Source organism: Cariama cristata, unplaced genomic scaffold (genome assembly GCF_000690535.1).
Source record: "Cariama cristata isolate BGI_N322 unplaced genomic scaffold, ASM69053v1 scaffold32010, whole genome shotgun sequence".
In the NCBI taxonomy this organism is placed as follows: Eukaryota; Metazoa; Chordata; class Aves; order Cariamiformes; family Cariamidae; genus Cariama; species Cariama cristata.
In genome coordinates this window covers 269-20,718 of record NW_009596861.1, presented here as the reverse complement: position 1 = coordinate 20,718, position 20,450 = coordinate 269, and the positions used below count along the sequence as shown (strand labels likewise).

General features: G+C 40.0%; 1 protein-coding gene across 1 annotated transcript; it reads right to left on the bottom strand.

Moving 5' to 3' along the window:
* Positions 1-1,560: 1,560 nt before the first annotated feature.
* Positions 1,561-20,418, bottom strand: IQCB1 (IQ motif containing B1). The gene is made up of 13 exons (XM_009707805.1): positions 20,301-20,418; positions 19,330-19,492; positions 17,536-17,662; positions 15,198-15,291; positions 14,137-14,236; positions 13,584-13,756; positions 10,837-10,949; positions 9,618-9,727; positions 4,583-4,725; positions 4,007-4,155; positions 3,423-3,551; positions 2,889-3,045; positions 1,561-1,790 (listed from the first exon to the last, which is right to left on the bottom strand). Exons 1-13 carry the CDS (start codon positions 20,416-20,418, stop codon positions 1,561-1,563), a joined length of 1,806 nt encoding a protein of 601 aa, XP_009706107.1.
* Positions 20,419-20,450: the final 32 nt, after the last annotated feature.

The following is a 20,450-nucleotide window of genomic DNA, read 5'->3' as shown; positions in this document are numbered from 1 at the left end:
ATGCTAAGACACATGGAAAATCAGGTGGTGATTGGTGACAGCCAGCATGTCTTCACTAAGGGCAAATCGTGCCTGACGAATTCGGTGGCCTTCTACAACGGGGTTAAAACATTGGTGGATAAGGGAAGAGCAACTGATGTCATCTACCTGGACTTGTGCAAAGCATTTGACGCTGTCTCACCTGACATCCTTGTCTCTAAATTGGAGAGACATGGATTTGATGGATGGACCACTCGGTGGGTAAGGAACTGGCTGGATGGTTGCAATCAAAATGTTGTGGTCAACAGCTCAATGTCCAAGTGGAGACCAGTGACCAATGACATTCCTCAGGGGTCGGTATTGGGACCGGAGCTGTTTAACATCTTTGTCAGTGACATGGACAGCGGGATTGAGCGCACCCTCAGCAAGTTTGCTGACAACACCAAGCTGTGTGGTGCAGTTGACACGCTGGAGGGAAGGGATGCCATCCAGAGGGACCTGGACAAGCTTGAGAGCTGGGCCCGTGCGAACCTCATGAAGTTCAACAAGGCCAAGTGCAAGGTCCTGCAGCTGGGTCGGGGAAATCCCAAGCACAAATACAGGCTGGGTGGAGAAAGGATGGAGAGCAGCCCTGAGGAGAAGGACTTGGGGGTGCTGGTTGATGAGAAGCTCAACATGACCCAGCAATGTGCGCTTGCAGCCCAGAAAGCCAACCGTATCCTGGGCTGCATGAAAAGGAGCGTGAGAGAGTAGGGCTTGTTCAGCCTGGAGAAGAGAAGGCTCTGGGGTGACCTTATAGCAGCCTTCCAGTACCTAAAGGGGCCTACAAGAAAGCTGGAGGGGGACTTTTTACAAGGGCGTGTAGTGATAGGACAAGGGGTAATGGCTTTAAACTGGAAAAGGGAAGTTTTAGATTAGGTATAAGGAAGAAATTCTTCCCGGTGAGGGTGGTGAGGGACTGGCATAGGTTGCCCAGAGAAGCTGTCGACAATCCAGATAATCCAAGAATATTGGCATTTTTTTCCTCCCTTTGGTTTTTCCCTTGTTGCTGTCAAAAGGCTGGTGGAGGTTCCTCAGGCCAAGCTTTGCCTGTGCTAACTGGAGTTAGCTGTTCCACCCTGCTGTAAGCACTCAGCGTGCCTAGTGCTTGCTTGACTTCTTATTGGTGTCTTGGCTTGATCTGAACCCATCTTTATCTCAAAGCACATCACCTGATAAAATTTTTTGCTATAAAATTCCAGGCTTTCACAATGGCCTGATTCTTTATGCATCTGAGTGTGAATAAGAACTGAAAAGCCAAAGGTTACGAACTTACTTTTAAGGTGATAGAAATTATAAAATACCCTCATTTACAACTACAGTATTTAAATCCTATTTGCAACAGCACAATCAATAGGATCTAACTGTTGACGTACAGGAAGAGATTCTTAATAAGGTAAGTAAAATACTCTAAAATAAGGCTTTGGTCTTTTTCAATGCTTTGTCTTACAATTCAAATGTTTTGCTTCTTTAAAAACACACGCAAGTGAATACACAGTGCAAGCTGAGTCTAGTTGAGTATGAAATTCTTCTACCTGTTACCTAAAAGGATTTCCTTCCACCAATAAAGAGAGTTCTCAGTTCTGCATTTACGGCATCATCAGCAATGACATCATCCTCCACAAACTCATCTCCAAGCTTCTTCCACCATGGCCAGTGAGTGTATTTCAGCATAGTGTTGTGGGATTGTCTTGCCTTGGTAGCTACAGGGACTGATCGACTCATAAAGACAGCAAGATCTTTTTCTGTGATCTCTGTGAACCCTGGCGCATCTGTAAGAACAAGGAGAAGAGTTTTCTGTATTTTGTTTGCGGTTTTACCAGTATTTAAAAACAAAAAAAGAAGGAGCACTGCCCTCCTACTTCCCACTGTCCTACGTCACTCCTTTCCCCTTGCTGGCATTACGATTTCATGGCTGCATGATAAACCTGATTGGAGAAGTGATCCAAATTAAGGCTAATCTGAAAAAAACAAATACATAATGGGGGAGGGAGGAGAAGGGGGTAAAGCAGGACTACTTCATTCAGGTGCAGTGGTGGCATCCACCAAAATGACTTCTTGTGAAACTTATGACCTAAGAGAAAGAGGAGCTCCTGGTTGCTGCTGCTGGATAAGCGCTCCTGTCACAGGGTGACATCAGCGTAGTGTTTGCACTACTCTGGCACAGCAGCACTGTGTATTCCCTGCCTGGGGGACTCAGCCCAGTGTAAGAATGTATTGCTGATTTGCCTGTTCAGAGAGAGATGAGCTGCAGTGACACAGCATGTGACAGACTAAATAATGGAATTCAGTAATTTGCTGAATTTTGCCTGGCTTGGGTGCTCTCTGGTGGCTGCAGTTTGCTACTCGCTCTCTTTCACTCTAGGCTACTTGTCTGGAATTAAGATAGCGCAATAGTGAATTCCGTTTCAAATAAAGCCAGGCCAGAGAAAACGAAAACGTGACTCGGAATTCATACCTCAAAGATTTCCCTCTTTAGCTGGAAGACGTGAGAGCACTTCAACCAGCAGCTTGCTTACAACACAAGAAAACAGAACAAAGCAAAACAAATGTAGAGGAAGAGGTTGTGTGAGATCCCTTTCTTAGAAATTTTAATGCCTTTTACAAGGCCATTGCTTTTCTTGTGAACAAATCAGAGAGACTTTTAGCAGAAGAATAAGATGCTCCGTGAAAAGCAGGTGTGTGTACTTAACCTATAGTAACACCTGGATAATCTCTAACAAAGTCTGAATCTCAAGATAAGGCATATAGCAAAGGAAGAAAGATATTTCGGTTTTGAAATGAGGCTTTACCACTGTTCCTTCTAATTTTCTCTCTAAATTAGTTTAATCCAAATGGTAATCAAAACTATGGCCAGCGCAGTCACATACTCATTAGCAGCTCCACATCGGTGTTGACCTGAGCCAGTAACATCTCTCTCCGCTGCGCTGCTCTCTCATCCAGTTTGCTCCTCAACAGGAACTGTGCTAGCTTTTCCTGGGCCTGCATATGTAATTCTTTACTCCTTTCTTCTGACATTTGGGAAGCCTGGAGCAAAGGAACAGTTTATTACCATTAGAAGCTGGTTATTTAAAATCTTTTCGGGGCAGAATAATGTCTAAACAAGGAATGCAAATGCTGTTCTTAATTGTTAACTTGATTTTGCTTCCTCTGCAGCTCTCTCCAAAGCTATCCATCATCAAGTATATAAATTTTCCAGTTACAGTTTGCTTTGACCCTTTTTATTAGATTAATGGTTAAAATCCCCAATATCCTAGTGCCTTGCTGTCAAACATGCAGGGTTAATATATGCATACCTCACACATATTATCTTCATCAGAATTTATGAAGCTGAATATATTTCATCCCTACAGTATTTCATGTTGCATCATTAATGCGAATTATGAAATGACTAAGAAACACACCGGATGCAATTTGATGTAGTCATCCACCTTCTGCTGCAAAGCAAGTCTCTGCTCATCAGTCAGTCCCTTGGGATCTTTCCAAGGACGGAGAGCTCTCCTCCGTCTTCGTTTTTCCAAGAATTTACAAGCCTTTGTAAAGAATATGACAATCACAGACAGGAAGTTTGTCTTCTCGCTTTGTTTGTAATCAATCAGTGAAAGAAAAATGTTTCAGTACTGCATCTGTTAAAGCATAAATTCAGCTATGATGCTGAAAAGACAACATACAATGGTCAGCATGAATACTAAATAGTAAGTAAGAACACTCATAATAAATTACTGACTCATCTGCAGTATGGTGAAATTCCAGCCTTAGGTTTCAAAGTGGCAGCTCTTGTATTTTAGTTACAAGACTCTATTAGGCTTTGTAACCTATGCAAGGTTTAACCTGTCTAAGCAACTTGTGGCTCTAGACTATCATCCTCTGAATAATTTTTTAATAAATTACGGCTACATCAACAGTAAGAGAATAAACAGAGCTTTTTGAGGCATCACAGTAATCCACTCAGTCCTATCTAACGTTAGAACAAACTATGTGTACTTACTGCTCTCTGAATGACGATAGCTGCTTTATGCTCCTTAAGAGATTGTCTCTGTTGATGAAAATTTCTTCTTGCTTTATACCCTCGCCAGAATCTCTGGATAGTTAATGCTGATTTCCCCTCCATTTCCTCCATGTACTTATTTACCTGACCTACAAATGTAACAAAAATCCAGCTATAAGACTGTGGGTTGGGATCTCTTAACAGTTCCTATTTTTAATCCTCAAACTAGATAGAGCCAAAAAAGCTTGGCTGCTATCAGTTAAAAACCCCTCTTCATCCAAGGTTCGGTAGCTGTGGGTCACGTCTCAGAGACTTGTAGTTCCAATGGAGCTGTGTAACAGAAGCAAACTGGGTCTCCCTTTCTCCTGCACGATTTTGAAGGCAGCAGATCTTGACCAGTAGTTACTAAGCCCTTGTAGAATTTGCACGTTCTCTGTCAGATCATTGGGTCAGGAGAAAAGACAATAAGACTACAGTGCAAATAGACATGCAAGATTAGGAAATACATTTAGGGAAACTGTTCTGAAGGAGATCCAGACAACTTAATCTTGTGATATAGTTTAATATAAATCATACTGGCATGGACTATTTCCAGTAAGGCCAGCTGTCGTTCATGGAAGAGTCTCATGGCCCTCTGTCTCTGGAGTTGCATCTGCAGTTTTAGAGCCTCATCTTCCTTCTTTTCTTGTAAATGCTGCAGCTCCTGTTCCCGTTTAGTTCTGCAATACACAAATACATTAACAGTTAGCTTAAGTTGTACATTTCCTAAAAGCACCTTTCTTTCTCTTTGTGTTAAATGGTCCAGCATCAAGGGAGGAAATCCGCAAAATAATCTGCCATCCCAGCTGCTGGCTGCAGGACCACACCAAACAATGAGAAATCACCGGCATGCTAACAAATTACCACACTATCTATAGCCATGAAAAATTCTGAGTCAGTCACTCAATCTGGTATCAAATCAAAGGATCTATTTTTACTTAGGATAAAGTTCTAAGGACCCTGAAGGGAATGATGCTCCATGGGGGACATTGACAGCCAGCATGAACTAGACCAACAATTTTGATTCCATCATGTGGGGAAGAGGTAAAGCAACATTAGCCATCTGCTCCAGTATGCACCTTTTTCAGTGCATCCGTCAGCATGCATGGCACCTGCTTTCTGTAACACATACTATTATTTTTGTACTGACTGCAAGAGTACATCAGAATGTTGGCTGTTAAGGCTCACTTCTTAAATTTGGAGGGATTTTTTTTCTCCAGGAAATACAGACTGACACATTCTCTCCATCAACTTTGTTAGCAGAACGCTAGGAAATAATTTTCTTGCAAATTCTTCCTGATCTATACTAGTTGTTGTAATTTGATGTTAGGATGTTGCCCTGCTGTGCCTGACATTGGAAAAGCCCTGGCAAATGTTTCACAGATGAGACAACTGAAAACTCTGTAACTGGCCCTGGAGTACTTAAGCTAATAATACCCTGTATATCAATTATATATACACTAACATATTCATATAGAGACTAATATATTAATACTAAATGTACTGATGCATTGATACTAATAATTACTGAGGCCACTTCGACATGGTCTCAGGGAAGCATGAGGAGCTGTGAGCTAGGACTCCCCCTCCCTTCACTACCCCTTCTTGTCCCAAAGGACCTGACCTCATTAGCAGCTTATCACTTGAGATTTTACCGCACAATGAGGTAATGATGTGACTCCTCCTCTTCTCCTATTGCAGCAAAATCACTTGCCCACTCAGGTCCTGAGCAGCCCCACTGAGCCCACAGCCCTGAGTTCTGCTCTCCTCTAGCACTTTTCCAAGGACAATGAAAGGAGCACCTGAAGCACCAGGAAAGAGAACAAATGGGCAGAGCACATGCCTAAGGGGTGCCAGAAAGGGGAAAAGAAGGCCGTAGACTAGAACTAATGTCCAATTTTGGTATTGCTGCACGTCACATACCTTTGGACTTACAGTACTATTGAGTTATTTGTGTGTTTCCCATGCTAGTATAGAGTTGTAATTTTTCCACCAATCGTGCTTTCTCCTCAGTCTCTGTAAATGGGCGTGGAAAGATGGGATGGAAGCTATTGTGTAAAAGAGATGCTCTGGATTTAAAGATCTGGCCCTAACGGATAAAACAGCCTCCACCACAATCTGAGAGAGCATAATCCTTTTATGACAGTAATGCAGACTTGAAGCGTGCCCACACATCTACCTACAGAGACAGATAATGACATATGTGATTACATCAGAATTGACCAGAGGTTTTCAGTCCACATGTATCTGTGAATTAGAGCTGTAAATCTTTGCATTTTTAATCCAGACAGGCACATATTATACTTCTAAGTGGAATGATGTCAGAGGATCAAACAAGACTTTTGATGACATTTTCTTGATAAAATTATTCATAATTTTTCCTAGAAATTTTTATCAGCTCTGCTAGGTGGAAAACTACAAGAATGTTTCATGAACTTCTCAGATGTGCACCTGTGAAACTACCAATAGTGTCTGGCAGGTATTTAAATGTTTCTTTGATACTGATTTTTTCCCATGTAGTCTGCAAAACACATACTCATCTTCATTCTCTGTTCCTCCTAATGAGAAGACTTATTTGCACAAGACCACACTGTGACAGGAAAATGCCTCTGAACAGAAGTAAAACACACACGGAGTAAGATCCAAGCTTCCTTTGGCAGTTCATGGCACAGATCAGCCTCCCTCTGATCATCTCCTTATATAAATAAAATGGTTTGATTTTTGATGCATGATTAATAAAAATTATTGCCATTTCAACAGTTCTACAAGTAGCTATATAACAGTGAACTAACTTCAAGGACAGATTACAGGCTTTAATATTCACTGAGGAGACATTTCTGAAACCACAGAGCTTCAGAAGTTTGTAACTTGCAGAGTTTAAGATCTTTCACTGCAGCTGCAGGTGAGCCAAGTTTGGAGTTTCAACCTCAGCAGTATTTAACCACACTTATTCTAAAATAAATCTGTGAATATAACCAAACCCTGACTGTTAAAAATTAAAAACTCCTCTTGAAAGCTTTTCTGAAGTCATGCTTATGGTATTCCAAACACCACTTTTCAGCGTGATACTAACTGCAGCTTTGACCTAGACAGAAAAAAAAAAAAACCACAACACTGGAGCTGTACAGTTACTATATTTACTCAGTACATTGGGACTAAGCCACGCACACGCAACTGTAAGGATTATTAATACACTTCCGTTCCTCTCAATACTAAGCAAACACATTCAAAAGTCCATTTAAATGACTCAAGAACTACTAAAGAGGAACGCACTAATGCTTACAATACTGAAAATATGACACAAGAAAGTCAGATAGCTTGTTGACTGCCAATAGCCCTGCAACTCTTTACCTTTTGCTTTACCATGTTTTGACTTAGCCCATCATCCACATTATCTGGACTATGATTTTGGCTTGCAGGCTTGCAAGGTGCCTGATGAGGGCAGGAATGTTGGCTCAAGGTGTGTGGTGGAGTAAAAAGGAGTGACAAGGATATCATTCTTGGTGTTTCAGCCCAAAAGTGGAAGTGGCTAGGGGCCCTCAATAGACACACTGCTTGCCCCTGCAAATCTTCCAAAATTTAGAGATTGCATCCTAGATAGTCTAGTATCTTCTTAATGCCAGTCTAGAAGCCAAATTGTAACCATCCGCTTTCTAACACCTTGAGCATAATACAATGTGATTTGACTGATGGATTTCTAAGATCTAGTTTTGACACGGTAATGCTCAACATGTGCAAAAAAAGGCTGAAAAAACCGGCTGTGGAGTCTGAACTTGATTTAGATCCCTTAACCTATGTTAAATTTCACAAAAGAGTTAGCCTCACATGTGCTAACATTACTGCTGAAATTCTACTTCAAGTAAGACAAGCATTATTTATGCAGCTTCATTCTTCTGTGCTGCTCCAAGGCAGAGGATACTATTTCTAGGTCATTGAAGTGACTCCACTTTTGAGAGTCAAAGACTTCAAATATTAATGAAGAACAAAGTCTTGCAAGCACTATACTGAGCAAACACTATGAGTCTTGGTTTCTGCAGCACTGGCATGGTAGATTGGAAACTCCAAGACAGTTCCACATTCAATTTACAGTGCAATTTTGTGTCAAGTTAACTGTGAACCAGTTCATTGTTCTACCACCAGTACATCATATTCTAGTGCTATTTAGTGCAACCCCATCCTACAGTGTGCCATACTTTTAGTTTTCCATATGCCATACATTTTCACACAGAAAACATACAAAAGCATCATAGCAGTAAGTTTTTTCATGGAGAAGTCTGGCAGCTGGGAAAGGGACAGTTGGAGCTTTTGGCACCAGAAGTGGCAGTTTGGCACTGCTGGAAAAGCACACTGTTTGGATGTTTCTGCTAAAAGAATCTGTAGTGAAACAGCTCGTATTGGCATTACATTACCAGAAATAACAGCTGACTGGAAAAAGGCATCTTCAAGATGAAGGAACCTTTGGTCAGCCCAAACTTATGCCCTGGGACGTGAGAACAAATCCTAGGGAAGCTATTTCCAGGAAAGGCAGGAAGGTGAACGGGAATAGCCAACATAGATTTATCGCAGGCAAATCATGTTTGACCAGCCTGATTGCCTTCTGTGATGAGATGACTGGCTCTGTGGACAAGCGGAGAACAGTGGATGTCATTTTCCTTGACTTTATCAAGGCTGTCATCACAGTCTCCCATGCAGGGCAGGGCTGACACTCAAGAGGAATCTCCACAAACACAGAAAATGGGTCATCAGAAACAACAGGAAATTTAGATGGGAAGTTTTTCACCTGGTACAAAATCACCTCATGAACCAGTACAGCTTGGGCACTGACTACCTGGACAGCAGCTCCCATAAAAAGGACCTGGGGTTCCTGCTGGGTGACAAGTTGAACACGAGACAGTAGTGTGTCCTTGCAGTAACAAAGGCTAGCTGTGCAGTGGGCTGCACTAGCAAAAGCAGAGGCAGCAGGTCAAAGAAGATTATTATTTTGCTTTACTCAGCACTCTTGAGGGCACACTTGGAATATTGGCCACACTCTACTGGGCCCCCCAGTAGAAGACAGATATTGACAAACTGGAGGGATAGAGACTGTCCAAACAGAGGCAATTAGGGCTACGTAACGTATGATATACAAGGACAGGTGACAAGGTGCATTTGTTTAGCCTAAAGGAAGGGAAATCTAATTTCTGTCTTCCACTTCTACTTCTGTCTTCCACTAAAGGAAGCGTTATAGAGCCAGACTCTTAGAGGTGCACAGAAAAAGGACAAGAGGCAGTGGTAAAGAGCTGCAACAAGGAAATTCCCACTGACTGTAATAGAAGAATTCTTCACAAGTCAAGTCATTCAGCACCAGGACAGGGTCCAAGTAAGATGGTGAGATCTCCATCCTTGGAGACCTCCAGAACTGCATACGGCCCTGAGTAGCCGGATCCCATTTTGAGGTTGGCCCTACTTCAAACAGGACACCGAATTAGATGACCTAAACTTTTCCAGTCATTCTGTGACCTGAGAAAAACCAAACCAAACCTTCTTAACAGATTCTTCTCTTTAGTGCTTTTTACAAAGCCATATTGTTTACCTGAAGCTTCTCTGTAAAGTGGTGACTGCTTGGGGTAGTTTTTTCAGCCTTTTCCTTGTCTGAAATCCTCTCCACATAGCCTGGATTACACAAGCTGCTTGATGCTGCCTCTGAAATTAATAAAGCAGTTGGTAGAATATTTTCTCTGCATATAAAAACACTTTATTACTGCTGGCATATTTGGAACAATCTCAACATTTGGTCAAAACCCACCAGTTTTCAAATGCATCAAAATTCAGTATTTGTAACAGCTTGGGGAATTTAAGGTCTTATAAGATAGCTATTATCATGAAGCCTGTACTTGCTCCAAAGGCAGCTAATCTGATCATCTGGATTGATGCTCTCTGTGGAAAACAAATGAATCTACAGCACATATATATATATTATATATTAGCTGCATTAATCAATGTTACAAATTCATATTTAAAACACCTGAAGCACTTGATATTTCAAATGGTGATTCAATCAAAATACCTACACTAGAGAGGACAGAAAGACAAGTTTGGAGAATTAGGAGCAGGAAAAATGTTACATTTGCAGTATGATTAGAAGTCACTGAAATGCAACAAAAATTTTTAAAAAAATCAATTATAGTCTTCAATGGATTTAAAACAAAACAAAACCAAACCAAAAAAACCCAAACACAAAACACCCTGCTCTGTTGAAGAGGAAAGCAGGTCTCTACAAACATAACTCTGATTTCCTTTAAAGTATTGTCTCTGAGAAACCTGCATGTAAAATGTTGTTAAGCATTCATAAAATGCACATAGTCTCTTTTATTGGGAACAGAGCCCAGGTGTTCTTACTGAACATTTTCTCTATATGACTTAATTCTATGTGAATGCTGCCTAGAATTCAGAGATCTAAATTTGTAACACTGATGTAAGAAAAGCAGATACAGTTATTTTTGTTTTACAGTTATCAAAACAAAATTAACTTTCCCCTACAGTGGTATAGAGATCTATGGTGAATCTACAACAGAAAGTCAGTCTCTCAAGTCACAGTCCCATACCTTAACCACTGGACAATTTCTTGATGTCTTCAGAAATGACGGAGGGAAAAAAATTAGTAAGAAATTAAAAAAAAATCTATTAATATAGTGAAAAAATAACACAGGCTTTGAAAAGCATCACCAAAGTGATAGAATAAATCCATTCTAAACATATATAAATCACATGTCACTAGGATTTCACATACAAGTATCTTTAAACTTCAGCACCTGCATTTCTCCTTTTCCACTGGATTGTTCCAAGTATAGCAGGTCCAAGAGTTGACTGAGATCCCTGTCAAATCCTTTGCCAGTCCACTGCCTACTTAAAAGCTCTTTTAATCCTGAGGGAGAGAGAAGCAGCATGTGATATGACTAAGGAGAATTTTTCTTTTCAGAATTTCAAACTAACAATTTTCAAGTCAAAAAATCAAATCTGATTCTACGTGCAAAGGAACACTAGAACTGAACATGTTCAGTCATCTTTGAGTTTCAACGCACAATATTATCAATGAATATCTGGTGCTTCAGCCATCACAAAGAAGTATTGTACAGTGATTGTAATTCTGTATGTCCAAGTCACTATCTATTGTGTCTACATAAGCGGCGGTCAAATTATCAATGTACTTTCGGTGTCTTATCAGTAAGTCACTGTAAAGAACTAAGAGCACCATGCAAGTGCTAGGTTTTATTAGCACTGCTTTCATATTTTTCATAATAAAATTTATTAATTTATAACTAGAATTCTTTGATACCTTATCTGTATAGCATAGTCTAACTGTGAGTACATGTGCATCCAGTCCCTGAGACAAAATGGCTTTTTAGGTTCACAGTAGATAAAAAGCACACTTGTGCTCCCCCTACAACACACACACTCCCTGTGCTGTGCACAGGACACAAGTAGGCAGCAACACATGTTTTTTAGCTTTGTATCAGACAAATCCCAGAGCTTGAGAGTTCTGCAGGGAGTTGGAGGGAGAAGGAAGGAGGGCAAGAGGTAGACAAGTGTTTGGATAACGACCTGAACAACTGCAGATTCGAGTAACTTTTCCATCTTCAAATCATTGTCCATAAGCATATTCATACACTGGGCAACTCCAACACTCATATACACTTACAGGATATGGATATGGAGCACAAAGTCCTTCATGCAAACAGAAATGGCACCTCTGTTCTATTGCACATGCATCATTTTGGAAAGACGATGACAGTTAAAACACTTCAGGAGAGAGACAGTCAAGACTCCAACTGTGGGTGTCCTAAGGCTGCCTGAGCTCTGAAAAAGCATGTAGCCTGGCTACACAAGGCAGTTCCCTCATTGTGGGTCTGATGCAACCATTTGCCAGTTTCTGTACAGACTACACAGAGCCATATGCACCTTTCAGCTACTGACAGGGAGTACCTCAAGTGTGCCTCTCAGATGTGTCAGCTCATGTAGACAAAAAGACCAGGCCCTCCTGGAAACCTGATGTAAAGACTGTGCTAGTGTTGGAGATGCGAGGTTCAGGCGATATCCTCACCTCTGGCAGGCTGCCTTTACTGAGAGAAAGCTTACACAGAAGAACCTCGTACTGGTAACAGCTCTGAGCCACTGTGAAGCCAAGTTACTTCAATGAGGTGGCCAGATGGTGGAAATGCTGTAATGCTTGCTTTGTTGCTGCTATTCCTCAAACTATCTAAAGGATTCCAAAGCCTAAGTGAAAACTAACATAAGGACTCTAACATTAAAAAAAATAGAGGAAAAAAGGGATTTTTTTTCTTTCTTAGTGGAAACAGAAAACACGTACAGAAGAGAGATGAAGAGTCTCTAAATGACTGTAGCATATTGTGATTCTAGAGCTAAATAAAGCATAATCTTTGATGGAGACTTGCACCTCTTTGGACAAGCCAGCATTCTACAGCTGGGATGATCAAACCATCACAGCAGCTTCACAAGAATCCACAATGTGATACCAGCCTTAGGTACATTATACTTATTTTCAGACCAAAAGGAAGGCCTCCTCTCTCAATTCTGTAGGTAAAAGGGTGGCAAAAGTTGCCCATCTGGTCCAGAACTTTTTCTGGCTGGTACTGCCTAATAAGTAGTCAGCACAAGCATAAAAAAAGGGAATTGGACCTTTTTGTCTAGCATATCCACTTCTTACTGTCCTTGTCCCCAAAGGACTAAGGCTCCTTACAAGTAGTTTTGACCATCAATAACATCCAGAATATATAAGACCTGGCAAACATCAAAGCCTCTTTCTTAGTCACCATGGGCATGACAGGGGACAAAGGGGTTTCCTGGAGCTCCCTGCTAGGCTAGAGACAGAAACATTAAATGGGACACCGAATTAAATAATGAGTAACAGAGTAAATTATATGCATACTCAGCCTCCTCATCTATAGGCATCAAGACAAAACAATAAACTCATTTAATGAATTCTTGGTAAGAGTTCATTCCAATTACTTGGATATCAAAAGTCAGTCAGCTCCTCAGTAACAGAACAGCACCTATCAGATAAGCAGACCAGTAACAACCAGGGTCAGGAGTTGGCTTTAAGTAAAATTTTCATGCTTCTGGATTAGTGAGCCTTAGCACACGGGCAGATGTCTGACACGCAGCTCTTACTGTGGCAGTACAGGCACCCTGCTACTAGGATCTCTCAATATCCAACCTACACAGGAAAAAAGATGCAGAACATCACACAGAAAAAACTAAAGCCCATCAGATTGGAAGTGGCAAACAACAGTTTTAAGAGACAAGTTGCCACATGCAGAGTCCTCAACACACAGAAGAAAATAAATCTAGGAAACAGAAAGAGGCGTGGCACCTTAAACGACAATGCAAAGGAACAGAAGGAAAAAACCACCCAACACAGCACTGCAGTTTCCATCTGTATTGGATAGTTATTGAACCAAGATGGGAAATCTCCATCTTTGTATTTTTACAGTGAATGTAAGGGGAGGCCGAGTGATTGGTTCCATGCATGTTTACGAACCTTTGTAGCGAGCTGCGAGTAACTTCACAAGCTGCTTGCAAAATTTTGCCACCAACAATAGCAGTTTTGTAGCAGCGCTTCCTACGGCAGGATTGGCGGTAGCTGAAAGCTTATAAACAAGTTCATCCAAAACAGAGTGAAGGGTCTCTTCATCAACCTCAAGCAAGACAGAACTTTAAAAAGAAAAGAAAAAAAAAAAAAAGGAGGAGGGACACACACAGAATTGAAGTGTTAATTACAAACTATGAGCTTTCTAACAGTGACTTCTGTTTAGATATGTTAGGCATTCAGCAAGCCAACATACCCAGCCAGCTGGACCAGGAATCTGATCCAGACAGTACTACTGTTTCAATCAACTGATTCCCATTCCCTCAATTTAACAACAAGATAAAAAAAATAGCTATTGTTTTCTATTTCTACAACAAAGTCTAGGAAAAAAAAATAATCCTACAACAATTCTTGTAGATGAAAAAATTCTATTTTACCAAGCAGTAATGAAAACGGAGTTTTAAATTAAAAATTCAGAAAAATCAGTATTATGAAAACAACTAACCTATTAACCCTCAAAATATTGTGTAAAATAGACATCATTATAATTGCTGTTTCAACATCATCTGTTATTAACAACCGCAGGAAGTGATCATTTTGCAGTACTGCAAAAAAACAAAAACAAGCAAACATACATCATACAATCAGAACCAGACTTGAAATACCATAAAACAAATAAACTTCATTATGAAACATAAGCCATAGCAAGTAAAACCAGATACTGTTTCTAGAACAAACTCCCTCTTTTATGATTTTTACACTGAAACTTACTGGAATAAGTAAACTACTTCAACATCCAAAAACCATGTTGAGCCCTGTTTTTTCTGCCTTTGGATATCCCTCAGGCACTGGTGTTGCAATGGAATAAAAGCTTTAAAACCTTTTACGTTACACTAGCACCAGTTTCTTATTACAATAGTGGAATTATCACTGAGGCAACAATATCTGGAAAAGATAAGGGCTTCAACCTTGACAGTTTGTTATACCAGGTTTATTTAATACAAGTCCACTGATGTTGTTAAAGCACCATATTTTTTATTCCAGTGTATCACTGTCTACATATTTAGTAATTTTTCTGGCTGTCTGTTTTTAAGGACACATCTTATGATCCTTAGGTTTTTGTCCTATAGTAGAAACAACCAAATTCTGCTTTTTAAAATCAGTGCGATTAACACTGGTTTAATTGAAAGATTATTTTGGTCAGAAGTGTATAATGAAGTTTGTTAGATATTTGTAAAATTTCCTGGCACGGCAACAACTTCTGTTTTCAACAAATCTGTTTTCAACTCAAGCCACTTTTCAGGGCCGACAATGCACTCTGGTCAAACTTCTGCATATGTTAATCACACACAGGTAAAACGATCAAATGTGCTTTATCAGAAAACAAATATCTGTTTTTTTAAAGGTATAGAATTACAAAGGGAAATTACAGGAAAACACTTCTAATGTTTGTCTCTGAAAGACTAGAAGGGAAGCATTTCCCTTTTAGGTTAGCTTAAGAGTGCTTCTTGATACCTGTAGTTGCTATAAATTTTCAGGTGTTTTATGGATTTACTTTTCCCTTACCGCACGTTGCTAGTTGAATATGCCCACCGAACAGCCAGCAGATGGCATCAGCTACTGTTTGGAACCAGCGTAAAAAATCTTGCTTTTCTTCATCCTAAACAAAAGAGAAGTAGCTAAAAGCACGTGTACATATCTTCACTGAGGGCTTCAGCTTGACGTAGTGGGAAGGTCTGTATGCTTCAGGGATTTGGAGACCAAAACTCCATCAAGTTCCCAGATGAGGTTGGTGAAACTGTAGTAATCAGTCAAAAAAACCCCAACTTGTGAGTCCTTCAAGGCCAGAGATCAATCAACTAACTCTAAACAGACTGGGAAAAAAAAAAGCATCCACTCCTGAAAAAATCGTAACAGGGAGAGAGAAGTCTTGTTTACTCCTTGAAAAATATTTGATACCATAGGAGGGCTAAGAAGATAAATAATAGCTCAGTATAAATGCATCATAGATCTAATCCACAAAGTGGGAAATACATTATTTAAGATTAAAGCACAGGAAAAAGGGTACAAAGTGGCCAAGGACACAGTTAAAATGGAAAAGGTTCCTAAAAACTGCCACAGTGAGGCTTCAGAAGCACCTCCTAGTTGGAAGTCTGGGAGCAAACACCAAACCACTATTAATCTGAAGTTTGATCAGTTTGCCAAACAGACTGTGTTACGTGCTTGCCTGTGATAACACTGGACGGGAAAAAATGACCAGAAGAATCCAGGTTTTAACATGTGAACACACATACAGACGCATAGTCTAGAGTCTGTATTCCACGTGTGAGCAGGCCACTGGAAATCTAAAATCTTGGGTGTGTGGGACAGCAAAGGGGCTTTTGATAGTACTACATTGCTGACAAATTATGTTATAAAGCACTTGGCCTGGTACCTCCCACATTAGAGCCTCCACAAGTGAAACTCTGGAAAGCCTATTCCTAGATCCGTGCTGTAAGTCCCAGCCGTCAGTCATGGTTTAACTTTGTATTTGGTTCTTACTGACAACGAGAGATACAAAATCACAGTAATAAGTTAAGCTGTAATATTATCTGTTCTGTGTTTTGGCAATATGTCAGTTTCTGAAACCTATTTCGGTACTTCCCTTGACTTCAAAGGCTTGTACAAAAAGCAAATGAAAGCAGAGTAAACTACAATTCTCCACTGGTAGAGTGGGATTTCCAAAGTTCCACTGAGCAACCACCAAGTCTGGGTACCCAGTCACCTCTGAGACCACAAGGTTTAAAACCAAAGCACTAATTATAACATAGGCTGCATTTGCATTCAAAAGGAATCTTTACCCACAAGCATGATTCAAGTAGCATGTAGGCTGAGACATAATAAGAAAGTGTGGGGGAAATTACATATTGCAGATAAGACCTGAGTCTCCTGGAATGTCATTCAGGAAGCTTCCTTCTTAAGCACTAAATGCACCTCTAAAGTATTGAACTAACAGAAAATACGTTACTCTACTGATAATTTCTGAGAATTGATTGTGTTTGTTGAGTTCATCACAATACTCTGTAGGAAAACTTTGACTAAGTGCACGAAGCCAGTGAGCCAAGAAATGAGATACTATGGGGAAACGGGGATATTAAGAGAAACTATCAGAATCCATGAGGTTGGTTATTTAAATTATTCATGGGTTTCGTTTGTTGGGTTTTTTTCTTCTGATTCTGGAACTCGGAATGCTTCAAACTCATGAGGGAACCTAGCTGGGCAAAACCCTTCTTCTCTGCAAAAAGGGAAAGAAATGTGAGAAAGTGTTCAGATCTACAAATTCACAAAGTCTGCCTTTGGGGTTCCCAACGTGCAGGCTCAGCAGCAGCAAGCATTTTTAGAATTTTTTGCCAATTTTGCATCAGAAATTGAATGGCCAAACAAACTTCGACAAATCTGATTTAAAATCTTAAGACATCCTAAACCTTTTTTGTAAAACTGAATAAAGCAGTGGGAACAGAGCCATTACAAAGACTGAACTAATTATACTCAAAGTTAAAAAGACACTACCATGACTGGGATGCTGCCATTTGTAAGGCATTTTTTTCTATCGTACTGCTCTAATTCTTGTACCCTACTTGTAATTGCATTCCTTCCCCCTACCTTTAAAACTTGCGAGAAGTAGTAGACAAACTCTCTAAATAAACCCATGGTAACAAACTAGCTTTGCACATGTAATGGACTAAATGCTCCACAATGATGGATTTCAGTTTCAAAGTCCCAAGGCATAAGAAAAACTACTGTAATTTTTGGAAAATAAATTTTCATAATACAGTATCCCTAGAATAATATCCTACTTACACAATACGTAGCCTTGGAAAGTTTACAGAGGTTCTCTGCTCTTTTAACTATGAAATTTAAATACCTTGGTTGCTCGGATAAATCGTGCTTGCAAGCGTCTTCCCAAAAAGAGCAGGTTGTCTACAGCCGAAGGAAGAAATTTCTTGTAAAATTCCTCAGGATCTTTCACCTCTAGTCCTACACAACAATGACTGAAATGGAAAGGGAAAAAAAAAAAAAAAATCAACCTGAATAGTCGAGGGCCTGTTTGAACAGCTTTGAATGAATGTCATGTCATCAGAAAAGAAATGCTTCACTGGCATGGGACAATTCAGGACTGAACAACAGTTAACTGCTGTGACTGGCTCCAAGGTAGCTGCCTCAAAAGGAAGAGGAATCACTGCAGGCTGGAGACAGCAAGTATATTACTACTGACTATGGCATGTCTCAGTTTAAAACATATTCAAGGCACTTTCTCCTTTAGCTTCATAGGATCTGCTCAGGCTTGTTCCACATGCTAGGGAAGGGCTGTGATGGTCATAAAGAGAGAAAAAAAAAAAAAGGGCAAAATAGAAAGGTAGACAAAAACCTGATAAAGGAAGCCTGATGATGAAGGGGGTGCACATCAGGCAACGAAAATACGTATTAAAAAAATTACCACAAAATCTTCAGCAAGTCTGTCTACAACTTTCCTCTAACTAAGGAATACATGTGGGCTAGAAATCAGTTCTTCAGATCTCAGTTTTCTTATTTACTCACCGCAAACACATCGGTCATTTCTGGAAGACTTTTTACAAGAAATTGCACGTTTTACAACTGGGAAGTTTTTCAATTCTGTACTCAGCATTGATACTAGTGCGACAAAAGAGTCTTCCTAACTTTTTATGAATTTTGCTTTCTGACGTCTTATCTAGGCTTTGTTAGATTTTTGTGAATGCACACACATAAAGCTTTGCTTACCAAAGCCCTAGGAAAGCAAATTCCAGGCATGAAGCTGAGATTCATCTAGTTACAAAATGACATTTTTAGAGCTAAAATAAATTTCATCTTTCTCTGCAAACTGAAATAGCTTATAGGGGATGATTTAAGTATCACACAACTCTGGTGATAAATCTTGCATCTCTTAGTGAAATTCCTGGCATTAAAAATTCATAGTGCAGATATGGCATAAATAAGAGATGGTTGCCTAATTGCTTCATGCCTTAGAATTTTGCTCCCTAGTTAAGCCAAAATCAAGTACAACTTGGGGAAAACTTAAAACTTATTATTTTTCCTAACATCAAAAATTGAGATTGGATCACTGGAGACTTGAGTTTAAAGTTATCTTATTTACTAGCTATGAATTAAACTTAATAATGCCATTCTCACAATATCACTACATCAAGCTATCTAGTCTGTATGAACTGTGTCCTCTATTATGTTTAAAATGTAAATAGGTATTTAAAATAGGTATATTAAATAGATACTTAAATAGTCAAGCCAAGCTATGAGTCAATCAGGCTGAAGATTTTTGCAAGATGAAATCTAAGTAAACAAACTGTTTTAAATAACTGCAATTCAAAATTAGCAATTACTAGGTAAGAACTGTGACACTGATGAGTACCGTTCACAAAAAAAGGTAAAGCCAACACAAAAACTGTTCCCACCAAACAGTTTACCCAGCTCAATGAAACACAATGTTAATGAATTAAACAGGACCAATTAGGGTATGCCTGACCCCTCTGCTCTTGACTGCTCCCTGCACTTTAACCCCAGCCTTTCCTGAACAACAAGCCTTGTTCTGGATGGGAGCCAGTGTATTACAGCTTGAAAAGAAAAAGAGCAAGATGAAAGACCAGAAAGAAAACAAGATGAAAACTTCTTAGCAATTTTTTTTTACCTTAATATCTCTGCTAGCTGGGCAGCAGTAGCCCAGCCTCCATGCAGTCGAAAGTGGTCTTGTCTAAGGACCAGCATGCAGTACTGAGTAAGATCATAATCGTATATATCTTGCTTAATTTTTTTTGATTCTTCACATCCCAAGGAAGCATTATTCAAAATTCCTGTGGGAAGAAAGCAGGATAGAGACAGAGGAGCATAAGATTCTCCTGTGCAAGATTCTTTTTTTCTGTCTTTTTCCAAAACATAAGAGGAATATGTGTACACAGAGCCAGGATTATGGTCATTCTAAAAGCGTGAATAACAGCATAAAATATTTTATCAGCATTTTTCACTCCTACAGCTACAATCCATTTGTTACATTACATGAAAATTAGGAAGGAAAGCTAAACTTAGTTTTCCATTTTCTCATTACACATTTAGTAGTAACACACATTACTTGGGACTAGTCCATTTGTATGAATTTCCTAGGCCAGATAAAACCACAACCACTGTGAAACATATAGCTTCCTTATAATTACATCCCAATTTAGAACAAGACCTAACTTGTTTCTGCCATTTCTATGAGCAGTGACTATGTGGCAAAAGACAGGGGGAGTCACACAGGAGCTGGTCATTGCGTTTCTATGTTAAGACAACCACTCCAGCTCTCTACCCAAAAGCACTGGGAGAAATGATCTGACTAAGCATAAGATCCTTGCTCACATCAGCAGGGGTCTAACAAACACGGCGACAGCTGAGAAGGAGAAAAGACTTCCTCTCCATTTGCTTCCCAGCTCCTCCTCTTTATTGTTGCCAAGCTAAATGCCACTCAATACTACCCTCAGGAAAAGCTGTATTATGAACCTTAGAGAGTTTCTAGCCCTGCCAGAAATATTCAGAAAAACCTCCTGTATTTAAGGACACAGAAGGAATAAGGGCTGTCCATACTTCACTACCTCATCTTTTCAGTTTAGAAACGGTATGAATTACCCTTTAACTTCAGAAGTAGCAGAGGGATGTCCTGTTCTCTGCTCTCAGTGACCTGAGCAGCTAAGGCCAGTACCCGGGGGTCTGCAGCTGCCACCCCCGCGCTGGGCGCGTTGGCCATAGGAAACCGAGAGAGGCCCGCAATACCATCGA

What these genes read in the sequence shown, in the direction of transcription:
- IQCB1 (XM_009707805.1), bottom strand. Translation starts at nt 20,418, where the DNA reads ATGGCCAACGCGCCCAGCGCGGGGGTGGCAGCTGCAGACCCCCGGGTA. An exon ending in CAGCTAGCAGAGATATTAAG is followed by an intron (nt 17,663 to 19,329) that starts GTAAAAAAAAAT and finishes TTTCCATTTCAG; the next exon opens with TCATTGTTGTGTAGGACTAG. An exon ending in AATATTTTGAGGGTTAATAG is followed by an intron (nt 13,757 to 14,136) that starts GTTAGTTGTTTT and finishes TTCTTTTTAAAG; the next exon opens with TTCTGTCTTGCTTGAGGTTG.